This window comes from Neodiprion fabricii, chromosome 1, assembly GCF_021155785.1.
Source record: "Neodiprion fabricii isolate iyNeoFabr1 chromosome 1, iyNeoFabr1.1, whole genome shotgun sequence".
Taxonomy (NCBI): Eukaryota; Metazoa; Arthropoda; class Insecta; order Hymenoptera; family Diprionidae; genus Neodiprion; species Neodiprion fabricii.
The window spans coordinates 8,926,976-8,944,772 of record NC_060239.1 but is presented as its reverse complement, the minus strand read 5'-3'; the positions used below and the strand labels follow the sequence as shown (position 1 = coordinate 8,944,772).

General features: G+C 39.7%; 2 protein-coding genes across 6 annotated transcripts in view; one reads left to right on the top strand and one right to left on the bottom strand.

The window, feature by feature from the left end:
* Positions 1–3,451: 3,451 nt before the first annotated feature.
* Positions 3,452–8,238, top strand: LOC124187660 (eukaryotic translation initiation factor 4B). 3 transcript variants are annotated; one of them, XM_046579728.1, is made up of 12 exons: positions 3,452–3,609; positions 3,838–3,966; positions 4,298–4,476; positions 4,630–4,737; positions 4,995–5,223; positions 5,859–6,119; positions 6,243–6,489; positions 6,621–6,672; positions 6,774–6,885; positions 7,164–7,257; positions 7,469–7,538; positions 7,630–8,238. In XM_046579728.1, exons 1-12 carry the CDS (start codon positions 3,600–3,602, stop codon positions 7,696–7,698), a joined length of 1,560 nt encoding a protein of 519 aa, XP_046435684.1. In that variant the 5' UTR covers positions 3,452–3,599; the 3' UTR covers positions 7,699–8,238. The 3 variants fall into 3 exon arrangements, with proteins under 3 accessions (XP_046435684.1, XP_046435683.1, XP_046435686.1); XM_046579727.1 differs by having other exon boundaries at positions 4,295–4,476; XM_046579730.1 differs by having other exon boundaries at positions 4,295–4,476; positions 7,438–7,538.
* Positions 7,872–17,797, bottom strand: part of LOC124187495 (protein artichoke-like) — a 23,813-nt gene continuing 13,887 nt past the window's right edge. For all 3 annotated transcript variants that reach the window (XM_046579694.1, XM_046579692.1, XM_046579693.1), the window contains exons 2-6: positions 15,064–15,698; positions 14,792–14,965; positions 13,504–13,622; positions 12,952–13,098; positions 7,872–12,866 (exon numbers count right to left, since the gene is read on the bottom strand). In XM_046579694.1, the coding sequence (XP_046435650.1) occupies positions 9,867–12,866; positions 12,952–13,098; positions 13,504–13,622; positions 14,792–14,965; positions 15,064–15,532 (3,909 nt within the window). In that variant the 5' untranslated portion in view covers positions 15,533–15,698 and the 3' untranslated portion in view covers positions 7,872–9,866. The remainder of the gene's footprint in view (positions 12,867–12,951; positions 13,099–13,503; positions 13,623–14,791; positions 14,966–15,063; positions 15,699–17,797) is intronic.

Here is a 17,797-nt window from a genome sequence, read left to right as displayed (position 1 = left end):
CTCGTCCTCCACCTCGTCCAGCTCGACCACCGCCAACCACCGCCAACCACCGCCAACCACCTCGGGTTATACCTGGAATAGTAATAAATATTCTCAGTATAGGAACACATTAAAAATATTGTGTAAGGATCAATATAATTAATTAAATAATTAATAATATAATAAATTTTATTAGCGCATTTATATCTACCGAATTTGTGCTTGCGCGGAAAATGAATTGAAATAATTTAATGTAAACCTGACAAGTTTGATAAATTTGAGATGAAATATAATTACAATTGCCATCAAATATTATAAAAGTGTCTTACTCACCGAGCACAAATCCTCAGCCACCTTGTTCTCCTCGTCTTCCTCGTCCTCCTCTTCGTCCACCTCCGACCACCTCCAACGATCACCGATAACCACCTCGGGTTGTACCTTCAATAGTAATAAATATTTTCAGTATGTAAACACATCAAAAATATTGTGTAAGGATTAATGTAATTAATGAACTAATCAATTATATAATAAATTTTATTAGCGCATTCAAAGCTACTGAATATGTGCTTCGCGAAAAATAAATCGAACTAATTCATTGTAAACATGAAACAGAAATTACGGAGCGCTTGTCCTGGAAGTCGAGTTTCATCAGTCATCGGACCTGCAGCGCAGGATCCAGGACGTAGAGATTCCGGTACTCAAAATCTGCGGCGCGCGATTCTTATCCGTCCGCTCTACTGCGCGGTTGTTTCCGGACTGAGGAATTCGGCTAGCTGATTTTCGTCTATATAGATCGATGTCGTCAGGAGAAAAAAAATTTCGGGTGACGTCACTTTCAGAACAGCCGAACATTCAAACTTTGGTTTCGAACTTCAATACTCTGTATGATGTATGGTATGATGTATGATGTATGATGTATGATGTGATATGATATGATGTATAATGATTTCAGTGCTTATATTCCAGACAAGAAATACGTATTTCATCTTTGCTGCCGATTGCAGACTCAAGCGGCTTGACCCTTCGATCGTCAGGCGTGGACTGTTCATTCTTCAGTTAACGGGTCAGCTAATAACGCTGCCGTTCTGCGACAGTTGAATGATAAAAATTTTTGCTCGTATCTTTCAAATGTGTGTTAAAATACTCTTGAACTTTTAAGAAGCTTGGTTTTATTTCTCTTTTATCAAAAAAAAAAAATCGCCGACATTCACCCTTTTAGGTTTTTAAATCAGGACACGGCGTTAAATACTGTCTCATGTACGGAGCATCCATTTCATCTGGATCAAAATTAGCGCATCCGTGATGTATTACAATTACTTTGAAGTTTTTTCCATACGAACGCTCTTCGAAAAACAATTCTGCATCTCTACTCAACTTAGATAATTCACTCGCAGCAGAAACAGCGTTTCGATTCTATGCCTACGAAAATTCAAGATCGAGAGAGCAAATGAAAAGTTGTTGGAATAATTATGAATATTAATGTTATAGATTACATGGCGGAGCAGGGGGACGAAGAGGACCAAGGTGTTCGGAGGTGGTCGGAGGTGGTTGGAGGTGTTCGAAAATGGTAGGAGGTGACAGGGGGTGGTAGGAGGTGGCAGAAGGTGACCGGCGGTGTTTGGCGGTGGTTGGAGGGGGTAGGAAATGTTTGGCGGCGGCTGGAAGTGATCGGTGGTAGTCGACGAGGACGACGACGACGATGATGCCGCGGTGCAGAGAGGAGGAGGCGGGCGATGTCGAGGTGGACGAGGAGGCAGAAGGTAGTCGGTGGTTGGAGGAGGTGGTTGATGGTGGTTGGAGGTGCTCGGAGGTCGTTGCGGAGGTTGGCCGTGGACGCGGTTACGCGTTTTCTCACGGGCATGATCGAGCTGATCGATATTTCTCAGTCGCAATCGACAAGAAGTCCTACAAAGTGAGTACCACTTTGAACCGACTCAAACTTAAGCCTCCATACCGACACTACTTTGACTGCTACGAATGTCGGTGCGAGCCCGTTAGGTAGAGTCGATAGAGCGGAACCCTCCTCCGCTCCCAGGCCCACCTGGGTCCACTTGTCTACCAAAAACTGATCACAAAAACTTACCCAGGGTGTATCCGCCTTTATATTCTTCAGTCAACGAGTTAGACAAGGAGAGAATGAGGTATTGATTAATTGTATCCTCTATCTTATCGTTTCGCTCCTGAAAAGAAAAGATAGAGATTCACCCGACCAATCGCTGTCCCTTTACTTAGTCTCTCATTCATACCCGAACGAATTTATTTTTTTTCAACCATTTGTTGGTCGTTAGGTGGTGTGCTTCCGGTGTCAGATAGTCAATAGCGTAGTAGTTATTAATAAAACAAGATCGGTTAAGGAATTCAAGTGACATTAGCCCCTCATAGTTGTATTTTAGGACCGATTTGAGTTCTGCTTGTGCGGAATCGTTTGTTCGTCGTTTGTTAGCGTTATTTAGCGCTTCTCTAACCTTTAATAGTTCCCAATTGACCTGTAAAACTTGAAAAACAGCTCTCTCCCCGAGCCCGCCCAAAAAATAAGTAAATAAAACGACTCTAGTTTGGCAATAGTTCCGGGAGTTTGTTCAATCTATCGGTTCAATCCCAGCATGTCTAACTTACGACAGCTCCTCGTTAAAATGAATCACAGTAAAATTCACTTTTACGTTCGTGAAATGTTTGTTAATTGTTTACGAGTGTTTGGTAACACAATCCCGTAAAAAATCCATCAACGATCATTACACGATCACCCGTACAGAAAATGAAATTTTAATGCAATTTATGGTTATAGTGAGGAGCATCCATAAGTTAGATCCGCTAGGACTGGAAAACGGTCAAAAGTAGCGTCTAGTTACACATGATTTCATTTTTTGTTTCTACATATTTCTTTTATTTTTATAGATAATCAGGAGACTATCAAGGGTTGGATGAGCGCTATTGAACACGAACGAAAGACCAATAAACGATTTCGCACATGCAGAACTGAATTCGAGTCCAAAATACAATTGTGAAGGGCGACGTCACTTTAATTCCCTAACCGATGTTATTTTATTAATAACGACTTAACTATTGACAATCTAGCCTTGGGAATTCAATATCAAACACCAGAAAACGATAAAAAAAACTCAATCAGATATTAATGAGGGGCTAAGTATATGGAGCTCGCAGATCGGTATGGCCTAAAAAATTGACCTAGCGGAGAAAATATGCACTAGGGTGAGCAGTTCATACCGTACATACGTAAGCAAACGTAGACAAGTGTATTTTTATAAAAATACATTTTGTTCTTGTAATTTTAAAATATAACATGAAACTTTCATTATAAGAAATTCGTAAATGTGCACATGACTAGTACATAGTCCAAGTTAGCTGACGCAATTCGACTTACTCGCTTAGATGTTGAATATCGCCACCAGGTGCCGTATTCGAGTGCTAAAGTTCCCGGTATCGTTCTAGATTATCATTTCAACGTGCCCCAATCCCGCGGCAGCCCCACGGTAACCAAATGAGCGAAATAGCTTCTACTCTGTGACGAAATAGTTCATGCCTCATGGACCTCGAAGTTGGTCGTGTGCACCATCAAAACTGCGAGACTGGTTTGCTTTTGTCGAATTAAAGCAACTATAATGTCGTCGGGTAAGTTTGCTTCCGCATTAGATTCTTTTTGATCAGTACCATAAAACACGGGTACCGATTACGCGACTTCTACACCCTCGTTAGCATGCCAACGCTTCAATCTCTCTACCTAACCAAACTGAGCAAAGTCCCTAGAACCACATGCTTGCAATATTGAATTCGTACACCCTTGCGTTATGGGTGAATTCTTAATAGTCGTTGTTCTAAAAGATTTTTTCGCAATCCTAGGTAAAAAGACCAAGAAGAGTAAGGGGAAAACCCTAGCCCTGACAGATTTTCTGGCCGACACACCTGGCGGTATACCAACTGCTCCGCTCAAAACCTCCAACTGGGCTGACGATGTCGAAGATGAACATGGTGAGAATATTTCATCACTTTCTTCTTGCCGCTAACTAGTCAGAGTATACATATTCATCTACATTCTAATATTCTTTCATATTGTGTATTCATACTCACTTACATTTTATTATTCTTTCATATTGCGTATCCAAGCGACTTGCTGCTATTGCAACCGAATGATTCTTACCGCAGTATTCTCGCATCTCACATTTGCTTTTATTTTGATTCCGCGTACTTCAATATTTGATGATTCAATCATGTGGTGGTCCACTGGCATATCAAATGTTTCTAAAGCTGTCTCAGTGTTAAACTTCCTTTGCAAGTTGTTGAGAATATTATATTTCAGAAGGGTTTTCATCGAACCGTAGCAAAGAGCCGGTGTATCTTCCGACGGCACCCAGAGCTGCGCGAGGTACAGGAGTCAATGAAGAGAATATCCCCACAAATCCTCCTTACGTAGCATATATATCCAATCTGCCGTATGATATAGATGAAGAAGACCTGGCAGAGTTTTTTGCTGATATGAAGGTATGATCACATTTGTCGAGATAGCTTCTTATTTTGTGTTCAAAGATTTTTGAAACATTTTTTATAAATATATTGTACAATATTTATATATCGTACAATATTTATCTTATTATATTATAATGTAATGAATGATGCAATACGTACTTCTCACAGGTGTCTAACATGCGCCTTCCGAAAGATTCTAATAAGATGAGGGGATACGGTTATGTCGAATTTGAGGACCGGCAAAGTTTAATTGATGCACTTTCAATTGCAAACACTGTAAGTAAAAATTTATCAGTATATAGTTGGCCCTAAATCAAGATTCTTCAATTTTCTCTCTATTTGATGGTAATTTTCCTCTGAGCTGGTGGTTATCTTAATGATCACGAATCTTTTACCAAACTGAAAGTAGTCTTGTCCAAGTTACCAGAACTGATTGTAGAACCTATATTAGTAATTACAACCCCTGATTTTGAACTTTGAATACCAAGGTACTGATATGTACAGTTGTGTATACCTGTGTATTATTTTTACAGACTATCAAAACTCGACGTGTTAGAATTGAAGTTTCTAACAGCAGTAGTGATGACAGACGTGGGGGTGGTCGAATGGGGCGAGATAATCGTAGAGATACCTATGATGATCCTGAGCGAACCGCAGGGGATTGGCGAAGTGGGCCGCGAGATGATTCTGCTCCTGGCGAGTCAGATCGTTACCGTAGTCGCGGTGGATTTGATAATAAGGATAGAAGAGACGACCGTGAAGGTGAGTAGATTGAAGTGGGTTTTTTGATTTTAATAATGTAATATATGTTTTGTTAATCGAATTTCAAGTAGTAAGTCCTTACAAATATCCATATAGAATTAGACGCACATCTCATTTATTTTGCTTTTGCTCCTCTCTTTAGCTTTGCTTCAAAAAACCTAGTAACTTTGTGGTTCTGTGTTTGTTTCAAGATTGGTATATCTTTATTGACATGTAAGACCTCAATAAACGTACCGAACAAAAATTTTATTTGCATTTTATTTCTCTTGAATCCGTACGTAAGTTTTACTTGGCTATGAAATTTTGAAAACAGTGCAATTTTCTCATGTATAGGTCAATTGATATCTTTTGAACTTTTCAATTGAATCGCATTTCAATATTTGGTAGCACTGTGCTCAACCTAAAAGAATGAATTATTTTATTCGATTCCAACAATATTGCCTTATACAACATTTTCGAATATTTCTCTACAAATATAATAAATGTTATTTGTGGCAATGATTTAATCAAGTACTATTCAATAGAATATTGGAACAAACAGTAACACGTAAATGGAAGTGTCAAATTTCTAGCAAATTGTTAATACTATAGAACAAACATTACAATACTAAGACGTACCTTTCAATATTTTACAGGTTCTGATGACAATAAGCCTGGTGGTTGGCGTGAAGGTGGCGACAGAGGAGGTGATAGAGGTGGGGCATTTAGGGATAGAGGTGGATTCCGTGATGAGGGAGACAGAGAGAGAGATCGTCCACGGTACGGCGGTGACAGGGATAACAGAGACAGGGATGGAGATAGGGACCGTGATCGTGGAAGTAGTTTTGGTCCCCGTCGCACGTACGGAGATTCTGACTGGGGAAGAGACGGATCGTCTCGTCGGGAGGAACCAAGATGTGAGTATGGATCATATGTTAGTTGGGTTACTTTCCTGTAAACAGTCAGTACGATGAAGAAACTAGTTTTTATATTCCCTTTTCACGAAATATCAATCAATTATGCATAATAATGTTTTACAGCGGAATTGAAAACAAGACCGAAGCTACAGTTACAGCCACGCACAAAACCTGTAGAGCCAATTATTATACAAGACGAACCTGTTGCTGAAGAATCTGTTGCCGAAGAGCCAGTTGTGGCACCTCCTGCACCTGTTCCAGCAGTAAACATCTTTGGAGCAGCTAAACCCGTTGATACAGCTGCTAAAGAGAGAGAGATTGAGGAACGCCTTGCGCGTTCTAATGCTGAAGCTAAACCGAAGGAAGAAGGGTATTTTTTTTTCAATTGTTTATCCAATTATAACGGTATGGTTATCATGTCGAAGATCGCGTAACGGCAACGACTTATATCCAGAGGTTAACTTGTATCTAATACCCTTGTATGTAATATCCTTGTTTCAGAGAGCAGGATAAGCGCCCTGCCAAGGATGGTGTGTGGGGTCGACGCAATGGTGTAAGTATTAAAGAAAAAGTTGATTTTCAATTGAAAGGGATATGTTCCTTGCAATTGCCATCCTATTTATTCATGTTTCTTCTGTTGTTTTGGATTTGTAGGAAGGGCGTGAAGAGAAGGATAAGGAACGGCAAGGCTGGCGTTCTGAACAAGATCGAGGAAGGCAGATCGAACGGTCTGGGCCTCGCAGTCAAGCAGCTTCTGCACGCTCAGGTATATCTTTTTAAATGGATGTCACAAGAGGCACACGGTTTTCTTCATTCTTTGTATGGGTGCCTCTTCACCACTTGCATTTTCACTGTTCGTCTACTCTGCTTGGAGACAGTTTGAAGTGTCTGGTCCAAGCGTAATTAAATGATCTGCACTTTTCTCTTCAAATGCCTCTTAATGATTGTAAAATCTAAACAATTATCCAAAGAGTTAATGTTAACGATCTGGTCATTATTTGTTGACATGCTCTCAAGCCACAAAACTACTTTAATTGATAACAGGGCAAAGAGGAGATTCTAGAGGGCCACTACCTTCCCGAGGTGGACCAGTTCGTGGACCGCCGAAATCTATTGAAACTCGTTCATTTCCTGATAGGTAAATTACATTGTTATTTTTCATTACTCTGCAACCCCATGAATAAATTATTTTAGCCATCATTTAACAGCTATTTATCATGTAGAAGCACTGGTAATCTTGATTGATAGCATCCTTTTTCTGAAAACTGAAAATCTATTACAGTTGAATAATTTTTAATAATTTTCTTTGCATCCCAAGAGAAACAGTAACACGAATCAATCATTTTCAGAGAGAGGAGAGAAAAGGATAGAGATGAGGACATGAACAGGATGCCCAAAGCTAAAGAGGAGCAAATTCCGGTAAGAATACGTTAGCAGTACGATCGAAAGTTAAAATTGATGAATTGATAAAATTTGTGATGTAATCATTGATTTATACATTGTTTTTCAGAACTTTGCAGCTTCCAATAAGTATTCCATACTCCCTGATGACGTGGATCAAGACATTATCGACGATTAATTTTGACCTCAATAATTTATACTCTTGCAATTGAATTGTGCCACATGTATCATGATTGGTATACATAATGCATATTATTGAATAATTTGTTTTACCTCTCTATTATAATGAAAAAAAATATCTTGCTGATGATTTGAGAGTTTGCCCACACATAATTGTCCATTGCATTCATGTTGCTGGCTGAATATTGTTGATTTGTATTTAATCTATTTTATTACTCCATAATAATATAATTACTGCCTTCACAAATATTTACTTAATATGTCGATCTTTGATATTTGATTTAAATAATTTAAGGCAACACTTTAACGTCTCTTATAATGAACGATGATCCTATCGTTCACCAAAGTATGAAATTTAAGCGCAGTTTACAGCATTTAGAAAAATCGGGACATTCATTTTTTTACTTAAGATATTTTACCTGATGTACAGTTGCTTCGAGGATATTGTATAATATGTGACGTGTACATGTAATATAATAATGTCGATGCAAAAAGGACAAACAATTGAAATGATGAATACATAAACTTAAAAAACTTACATTTCGTGTTATTAACATTACCCTTGGCCATGTTTTCCGCTCTCTTCGTCAGACTATTCGACTTGCTACGGCTTAATCAATTACCGACATCACGATTAGAACTGTTGGATTTTACTTGGTAATTTGTGCTAGAGGAAAATACTGTATTTTTCTCAGAGACTCTTTCACGCACCACAAATGGAAATTCTTACGAATTAGAGAGATTGTCAACTTGTTTATTTTTCACTGCGGTCCCACATAGTAGGTACGAAGAATCGCGTGCTGCATATTGTGACATTTCCGAGTAATATTCTATCCCGGTAATGTCTATATTTGGTGGAGGAGGTATGACTTATGAATATACGATGAACATTTAATCATAATTATAAAGCTTGACCGTGCGGTAGAAGAATCGAGACAGCTAAATTTGTGACATATTACTGTATTTTGTAGGTATAACTATATCAATTCTATATCTCGATAAAATCTATATTTCATCGTGATTCTCGAATTTCTAAATGGCGGATACTATCATAATTTACTACCGTCAAATAAACTGAGATGGGAAATCGGTTTCTTGTATTTACATTAAATTTGATTAAAAATATACCATTTACGAATATATATATATATATATATACGTAGTAGTAAACAATAAAACTCGTGGAAGCTATTGCAACTTCGTTATAAGCTTAAAACGCGAAGACATATTTTGTGTGTTACTTAAATAATAATAATAACATATCAATAAAATATATATTTACAATTATGTACCTATGCTAGTGTATAAGCGAATTGCCGAGATTAGATTACAAAATCTAATTTATTCGACACTGGATTCAGATATATCTAACGGGGCTAGAATTCTAATTGCTTATTCGTCTTTTGGAGATTTGCATACAAGCTGCAGCGAACTGCGTCAACGGTAACGTTACGAATGAAAACAGATTGATATTTGTATTTTTTGATTGTGTGCAGCCAAATAGAAATAAAATATGTACGTTGAGCAGCGGCGGGAGAATCGTGCAAGTATTTCTTTCAATCGATTTCATGAGCTTCCGGCGATAACTTTTCTGATGACATTTATCTACTAAAACATTTCAATTAAAAATCAGATCCAACATGTCTAAATACAATGTGTTTATACGAAATACACTGCTATCTGTGACTGATTTGATTCTAAATGTTGGATGCAATTATAATCATGTCATAGAAAAAGAAACAAACAGCACAAGCTTTACATAAATTTAGCGCAATATTATGCAGCACGGAAAGGATCACTGATACTGATATTCAGTTTCCGTTATTATAGCTGCTTTCAGACATCACGATTGAACGAACATGGTCCATGGACCCGCGACAACCTTATTACCGTTCTAATATTGCGAACAGAATAGCAAGCTTTGCTTTCATACGTGTATGTACATTTGTTGAGCACGAAAAGTCACTGAAAGCTTGGCAGTGTCAGAGTAGTACGTAATGTGAAAAAAGAGGCGATGAATTTTTGGTAACATGACGTATTTATAGCGTAACCGGTTGAACTATGCATACCTCACATTTCCTCACTCATCGCGGAAAAAAAAGTCATGTTACAACATTTGAAACTGCTGGTCTAAAGGGAGTTTTTGGTACAACGGATCACGTTCGATTATCTGTCAAATTTGTTCTCACGATCAGACGAGTAAGTCATGTAAACGGGTAGATTAGGGTTTTCGTAGTAGCCATAAATCGGCTGCGACATTGGCCTGTGCATCGGCTGCATCATGTGCATCGGTTGTACCATGGGCATCATAGGTAAAGGAGTGTGAACGGGGGATCCGGATATTCCGGACATGTTGTTACCGTGGCCCAGCACAGACCCGTTGTAAGACCCCATGTAAAGGTCTTGATTAGCTTTTCCCGAGTAAGTGCTACCCGGCCTGATAACCGAGGCTTCGTGAATGCTGGAAGCCATGGCTGCCATGCGAGCCTCGTTGACCTGATTGCTCCATCTCAACCGGCAAATGCATATAAGTATAACGACGATTGCAACGATCGCGAAAACTCCCCCCACAATACCGATGACCAAAGTGTCGTCGGTAGTTGTGGTGTTACTTCCAGTCGGCGACGTCGCGTCACCGTTGTGATACTTCTTTTTATTACCATCCTGGGTCGTTGGGGCTGCGGTCCAAATTATTTCCGGTTCGGATGTCGTGGATCGCACAGCCGCCGTGGGATCTGTCGAGTCGAATTTCGTTGATGACGTACTGTCGCAGCTAAGATGGTTTTCGTTCAGATCCGTGATGTACCTTCCAGCCACGTGCTCAGGGCTCGCGCATTTTACTGCCAGGGTGACTATTTTATGCTTCGACATCGTCAGCCAGCGCCAAAGCGGTATCGCCTGGCAGTCGCATTTTATGGGATTCGAATCCAGGCCCTTGAGGACGATGGTGTCACTCCTATCTTCCAAGGCGGCGATAAACTGCTGCGGCAAGCTGGAGAATCGGCTGCCGGCTACGTCCAAGGTGACCTTCGTGGACCGAGGCACGGGGAAGAATAAAGCGTTCGGAATCGTGTCGATCGATGTGTCCTTCAGCCCGATAGTCAATTCTTGGTTCCTGACGCCTACCAGGGAGCTTGAGAGAATATTTCGGAGCCTCTCTCCTCGCAAAGTTAGCGACCGTAAACGGGGGTGAGATCTGATGGATAGTTGTTCGTTGCCGACTGTGGAGTCCTTGATTTCAATATCCACAACTTCGATGCCGTCCATGTACTTCAGGATACCCTGAACGTCGAAGTATCCAAGTCTCGGATAATCGTAGGCCTGCAAAGACTTGAGCTTTCCCAGTGTCTTGAAGGCGTTTCTTTCGATCCTGGTGCAGTCTGGTAGATCGATCATTTTCAATTCCTGAAGCGCGTTCAGACCGCCGAAACTGCTCTCGTTTACAGCCTTGATTGCGTTATGCGAAACGTCCAAGGTATGGAGTACTGAAAGAGTCTTGAAGGTTTCAATTAAGTTCGTAAAATCAGCTATATTATTTCTGGATATGTCCAAGCTTTCCAGCATGGTAGTGCGCTCCAAGGCGACTGGTCCAATGTCGCTTATGTTGTTTCCCGATACATTCAAGTATCGCAAGAACGGTGTTTCCAATCTTGTTATGGCTTTGATCCCCGTATTCGCGAGGTTCAGCGATCGCAGTATCTTTGCCTCTCCTAAAATTCCGCGTACAGCATTATCGCTCAATGGATTTCCCGACAAGTCAAGCTCCTTGACATTGCTCACGGTGTCTTGACTGAATACTTCTACCAATTTGTTGTTGGCCATGTTCAAACTGTACAGTGACTGAGACTGTTTCTGCAACGCCCTAACTGGAATTTGAACAAATTTATTTCCGGATAAATTTATGTTCTCCAAAGCTCGGAGTCTGGATGAGTCGAACATTGTTTCAGGCAACGAAGTAAGCTTGTTGTTTGAAAGATCGAGGTACTTTAATCGAAGTATGCCTTCCATGGTTCGTTCGCTGAGCAGTTCCAAATTGTTGTTTGCCAAACGTATAGTCTGGAGCTGTGTTGAGTTATGGAAAGCTAGCTCGTCTACGGACTCTAATTTATTACCCGATAAATCCAACGTCTTCAGTCGCGCCACTTGAGAGAACGCGAACTCGTTTACACCGATTAACATATTGTTGGATAGGTCGACATCTTTTAAGAATTGCAACGGCTTGATAAAATCACTGGGGAAGTAAGTGAAACGATTGTTTGAGAGATCGATTGCTCTCAGTCTTGGATGAATAACGAATGCTGTGGGGGACAGGTAACTGAGTAGATTATCAGATAAATTCAATACTTCGAGACCAGTTCCCGTGTTAAAAAACTCACCGCCAAATGAGACTAATTTATTACCCCGTAGATTCAGCTCGTACAAGTTAATCAGACTGACAAAAGCACCTTTTTGAATGCTTTCGATAACATTGAACGAAAGATCGATCGAGGAAAGATTGTAAAGATATTGGAAGGTGCTCTCTCCGATTTCTTGCAAATAATTACCGGTTAGCGAAACCTTCTCAAGCGATTCCAAATTGAGGAACAGAATCGAAGGTAAAATCTTGAGCCCGGTATAGGAAATGTCAAGTGTTCTTAGCATCGGCGGAAAAATTGGTGGAAATCCACCGTAAAGCGGATTACTGCTTAAATTCAAATATCGCAAGTTTGTCATTATCTTGAAAGTTTCCGGCGAAACGCGTTTCAGTAAATTTCCGGCCAGGTTCAACGAAACCAAATTCGTCAACGGAAGTTCTCCAATTGCCGTTAAACGGTTATTAGAAAGATCAAGGTTCTCCAAGCTGTCTTCTATACCGATAAACGTATTCGGAGACAGAGATGATATCACGTTACCGTTCAGCTCGATACTCTTCAAAACTTGAAAATTTTCAAACAAACGAGCTGGTATTTCTCTAACTAAATTGCGGGACAATCCCAGTGTGCGAAGGGTCGTAGATGATGTACGCAAAAGATCGATCGAAAGAGCTGCTATTCGATTGTATTCGATATGCAGATGCGTGAGGGCAGGAAGCCGAGACAATGCCGATCCAGGTACCAGCAGGATGTTGTTATCCTGCAGAGATATCCACTTTAGATTTGTCAAGCCCTCGAACGCGGATTCTTCGATCTGAAAATAATTCGAGTGTTGATTTTGGTGAATTTACAAAATAATCGTCCGACACTAGTTGATGTATGGTTGAGTGGCTGGTTACCGTGCGCAGTGCATTTAAGCTCAAATCGACACGAACAAGACTGGAAAGGTTCGAGAACGCGTTCACTCCTAATCGAGCTATGTTGTTCCTGCTCAGATCCAGTACTTCGAGCTCCGTTAGCCCAGATAGATGTGTTTGCTTAATTTCCTAAAAATCATATTGAATTTAATTCAATGCTTCTTCCTTGTTATTGATAGTGTATTTTTCAACTCAGGTAAAACGTTTTTTATCGAAGGGTTTCTGAAATACTGTCAACGAACAATTGCCAGGATAGAACGGAGTACATTTTCTATGATCACTGAATTATAAGAATTGAAAAATTGTTTCTGGCTAAAAACTTCATATTATTTAGAAAAAATGTCAAAATAGGGAAAACAAAATCTGCCAAGACTTTCCTCGGAGATTATAATCGGACAATTGTTTTCCAGCTAACAAAAATCGAGTGTTTGTGAATTACTCAACAATCTATTACGAAACATGTTTCCACCAAAGTATTACATACGTATAATATACCGAAGTAAATCAGTTATGTACATTGAAAAAAAGACTTACACTGATCAAATTGTTGGACAGGTTTAAGAAAGTCAACGCGTACAAATGCCTGAGAGCAACGGTGGGGAATTCCTTGAAGTAATTTATGGATAGGTCGAGTTGCGCCAAATTGAAGGCTCCTGAAAGGGTTATTCATTACGTAGAGAGATACATTTTTCAACAGATACTACTTACGATGTAACAATTGAACTGTAATTGAAATAAATGCAAATGTGAAACAACGGGATCGAGTCTATCACTCCAGTTCGTATACAACGGTTCATCCCAACGATATGTAAGTCAAGTGCAATGATGAATATACATAGTCGTGAAAATAAACGTGGGAAAATCTTATATTGTAACGGTGAGAAATTCTCGTGGATGCTTGGGTGAGGTCAGGTAGACCACAGTCTGGTATAGTATAGTAATCTGCACTTGAAAGTACGACGATATAAACTATATTTCACAATGGGGAAGAAAATTCTCAGGGTTAACTATTCTCATCGAGGTCATCGCAGCCGAGTCACTGCACTATTTTCATTCAATCTATATAGGTACGCATTTTACTTGATTTAACATTGGCACACCTCGGGGCGGGACACGCGCCATATAACAGGTTTCGCAAAGTTTTCTCCTAAACGGCAAAGGACATCGCCGTTGACAAGTTTTTAGCCCATTTTGCTACTTTGTCGAAGAGTCCATTCGTAGCCTTGTATAGGTACATTTCTACGGTGGGAAAAGAAAATTTATTTCCACGAGACTCGGTGTAAGGGTGTAGTTAAAAGTTGTTTAAATTAGGCTTCAAACAGGGATACTCACTTTGGAACCTTGGCCAAAATGATTTGGTACTCGATAATTGATTTATAATAACATTGCGACAATACACGGATTACATGGCCAAAATGCGAGTTGAATTTGCTTCAGCGCATCAAAGTACCTAATTAAAGTCGTCTTGTTTTCATGAAACAAATATATATAAATGATTCTGAAGCTACGCTAATTTCAGCCTAATTACGCAACGATTTAATTAGCAACAGATTTCGCTCCAGTGTTTGGTAATCCTTTTTGTTCTACTCCAAGGTTTGAATAATATACACTTGTTGCTATACATGCGATTTTGGGAAGTGGATTAATTTTGCGGCACAGCGAGTTACACTTTTCATTAGAGCCCTGATTATTTTACGAATAACATACGAAGCACGTTCCGGGGAACTTTCTAAACACCTACATTTAAGCAGAAATTCAAGAAACATTGTATATTATCATAATAATAACCGTGCATTGTGACCCGTGAAATACTGTTACTTACCGTTAAAAACGTCGCTGTTGAAACGCGTTAAATCGTTGTGGGAAACGTTGAGAGAAACGAGATTTCCTAGAGCGACAAAAGCTTCGTCATCCATATGCGAAATGCTGTTCCAACTGAGGTCCAACGCTTCTAGAGATTTGCTGATGCCAGTGAAGGTGTCACGCATCACGGATCCTGGATGGAAAAAGAATTAAAAAAAATTGATGCTTATCTTTGCAACGTCCGACTTTGCTAATTATCCAATTAGTTTTCCTGCCAGTCAATTAATTTACCGATGTTATTGCGAGACAGGGACAGTAATTTAATGGCCTCCGGTCCTTTCAGCGACGCGGTAGGCACCGAAGTCAAATTATTTCCATCCAAGTAGAGCTCTTCGAGTTTCCAGCATCCCTTAAAAATGCCTTCCTCGATGCTGCGCAGCCCGTTCTGACCAAGATCGAGAACTCTGAGTTCCCTCATCTCGTGAAACTCGTTGCTCGAAAATATCGGGTTCAAATTGTCACCGAGTAAATTCCCGGCTAATCTAAGCTCCTGGAGACGGCTTTGAGATTGCAAAAGCCGGTCCATAAGTTTGGTTATCGAATTTTCGGACAAGTCCAATTTTTCCACCGGCAATCCAACGCTCAGAAGATCCTCCGGCAGAGTTTTGTAGCCGACGGTTTTTTGGCTGAACGATACTATCGGCTGTTGTTTCAACCCCTCGATCACGTCCCGGGTGAATATCACACCGTCGCAATTCATCGCTATTGCCCGCTGGTGACTCGGCGACAAGGAACATTTGCAAGGCAGCGAAAGGTCTCTTTTTAATTCCACGCAAGGTCGCCATTCCTGACCGTACGATGTCGACGAAAAGATTTGCAAGAAAACCGCGATTACGATCAGCAATTCATTCGGCGTCGTCCGGCGTCTGTAAACAGCGAAAAGACAAGATTGAGCATTTGCAAGAAGTGTGTACAATTTTGTAAGAGCATAATTTTCAGACGGTTGAGTCGTACGAATAACGACTTTTTTTAGCACAAATTTTTAAGGTTCAATTTTCTTTTCCGGAATACTTTGTGAAGTTCTTCTTCGTTATAAAAAGTCCTCGCATTTGTGTTGTAAAAATCGATGAAAGTTCTCATCTTTCGCACACTTTTAAACGATAAAAAAGCTAATTGTCTAAACGTAGGATTATACGAAGCTATGAGAATAGATCCCGTAAGTTTCACAAATGTGTGATTAATCTGCACTCTGCAGTGTAGAAAGAGAAACCGCTAAGTTGATATCGGAACTATAACTCTTGCATATAGTGGAATGTGAATATGTATGATTAGTGTTAATGTCAAGGGGACATTGACGTTCGCAAGTACGCGCAACGAGTAAAATGATATACGAGAAGCTATCGTATCATAAACCGTATGTGCGTACATTCATATCGCATAGACTATCGAGGAAATGAACTGAATACCACAGCATAAACACCAGGTTCAGCATCCTGCCTTTCTAAAGACGGTATAATACCACTCGTATTTACGTCTATAATGTACGTGTTATACGTAGATGCTGATTTGATCCAAACGCCGCTTTTCCTGTGCTGCGATTTCGGAACAATATTGACGCGAAACGAGAGGCTAAAAGTAAAATGACCTTACTATTATTATTAATATTCAGAATAATTGATGTCTCGATTTTTACGCATCTTACGCCACGATTCAATTCAAATACAACGGCTGTTGCCGATTGTTTTTAAGTACGCTAGATGAAAAATGATCACACTTTATTGTCAGCGGTAAATCGATTGAGAAAAATTTTGACGAAATTTCTTTTATTCCTGTGACAGATGTTTCTTTTTTGCTCAGATAGGTTCGATCCTAGTAAAAAATTTAGTTAAAAAATTGACCAACGTTTGACATTGAATTTTTACAGGAATCGGGCCATTCTGCTGTGACCATCATGAATGGCCAATGACCGCAATGAACTGGAATGAGTTCCGTAATCAGAGAGCCCGAACATTCAATCATAATATGGCCTACTATAAAAGAGAGTCAAGTCGTACCGGTTCCCTTGAATAATAATTCGCACGAATAAAATTGTTTAAAATGTAAAACGAAACAGTATGTTTCCTGAATTAATTAGCGGACGCTCATTACGTATATTGCGAAAAAGAGGCGAACAAAATATAAAACTGCGTGTAAAGTCGAAGCGATGATCAGTTATACGTCTAATATATACATATATAGATATAGACGCGTGTACAGCGTGCGTGACGTAAATGCAAAGCGTGAAACATGCTCCTCGGGACTAACAATAATTTAGAAATCTTTTTCCTTAATTGCCTAACTCTTAGTGCGGCTGCTAATCCTCGAGTTCACAGAGGTTCTGAATTACTCAGGTAAAGCGTAAGTAGTAAACTAAGACTGATTTTCACGAAAGAAAACAGATGACGAAACTCTCCAATATGGGTCGTATAAAAATTTGATCACGATTCTAAATCACCGATCAATCGGCAAGTCTCTCGTTAGACTAATTGCCTAATTTAGGTATCCAGAATGACTCGCGCCAAATTTTTAAGCTTGTAACTACGTCGTTTCATTTTAACGCCGTTACATAAATGCGTATAGACGCGTAATTTCTTTTCTTTAATGTTTTTATTTTGTTTTTTGAGTTACGCTATTGATCGAGATTGCTCATTATTTTATCAGTCATTTTACTTTCACTTTGTCAATGTTGTCGCGTATCAAACTAATTATGGACAATGCGTCTAGAATATTTCGTACCAGTAATTAACAATTGTTTAATACTGTAACCTGGTCGTTTGCCAACGGCAGTTATCTTGGTTACGCGAAATGGCCTGCGTGAAAGTTGACGTCTTTTAATGTTACGCGTGTCGGTCTCAACTCACATCAGCTGCGTTACACAGATTCTCTCGGCGAAACCACGTGCGTAGAGTTATGTACCAATATTTTAATGTGTTACAGTAAAATATTTCTGCAAAGCAAACTCAAAAACCCTCATGATTTTCGGTTA

Coding starts and splice junctions, on each gene's coding strand:
- LOC124187660 (XM_046579727.1), top strand. Junction 4,477..4,629: donor AGTTTTTTGCTGATATGAAG/GTATGATCACAT, acceptor TACTTCTCACAG/GTGTCTAACATGCGCCTTCC. Junction 4,738..4,994: donor CACTTTCAATTGCAAACACT/GTAAGTAAAAAT, acceptor TTATTTTTACAG/ACTATCAAAACTCGACGTGT.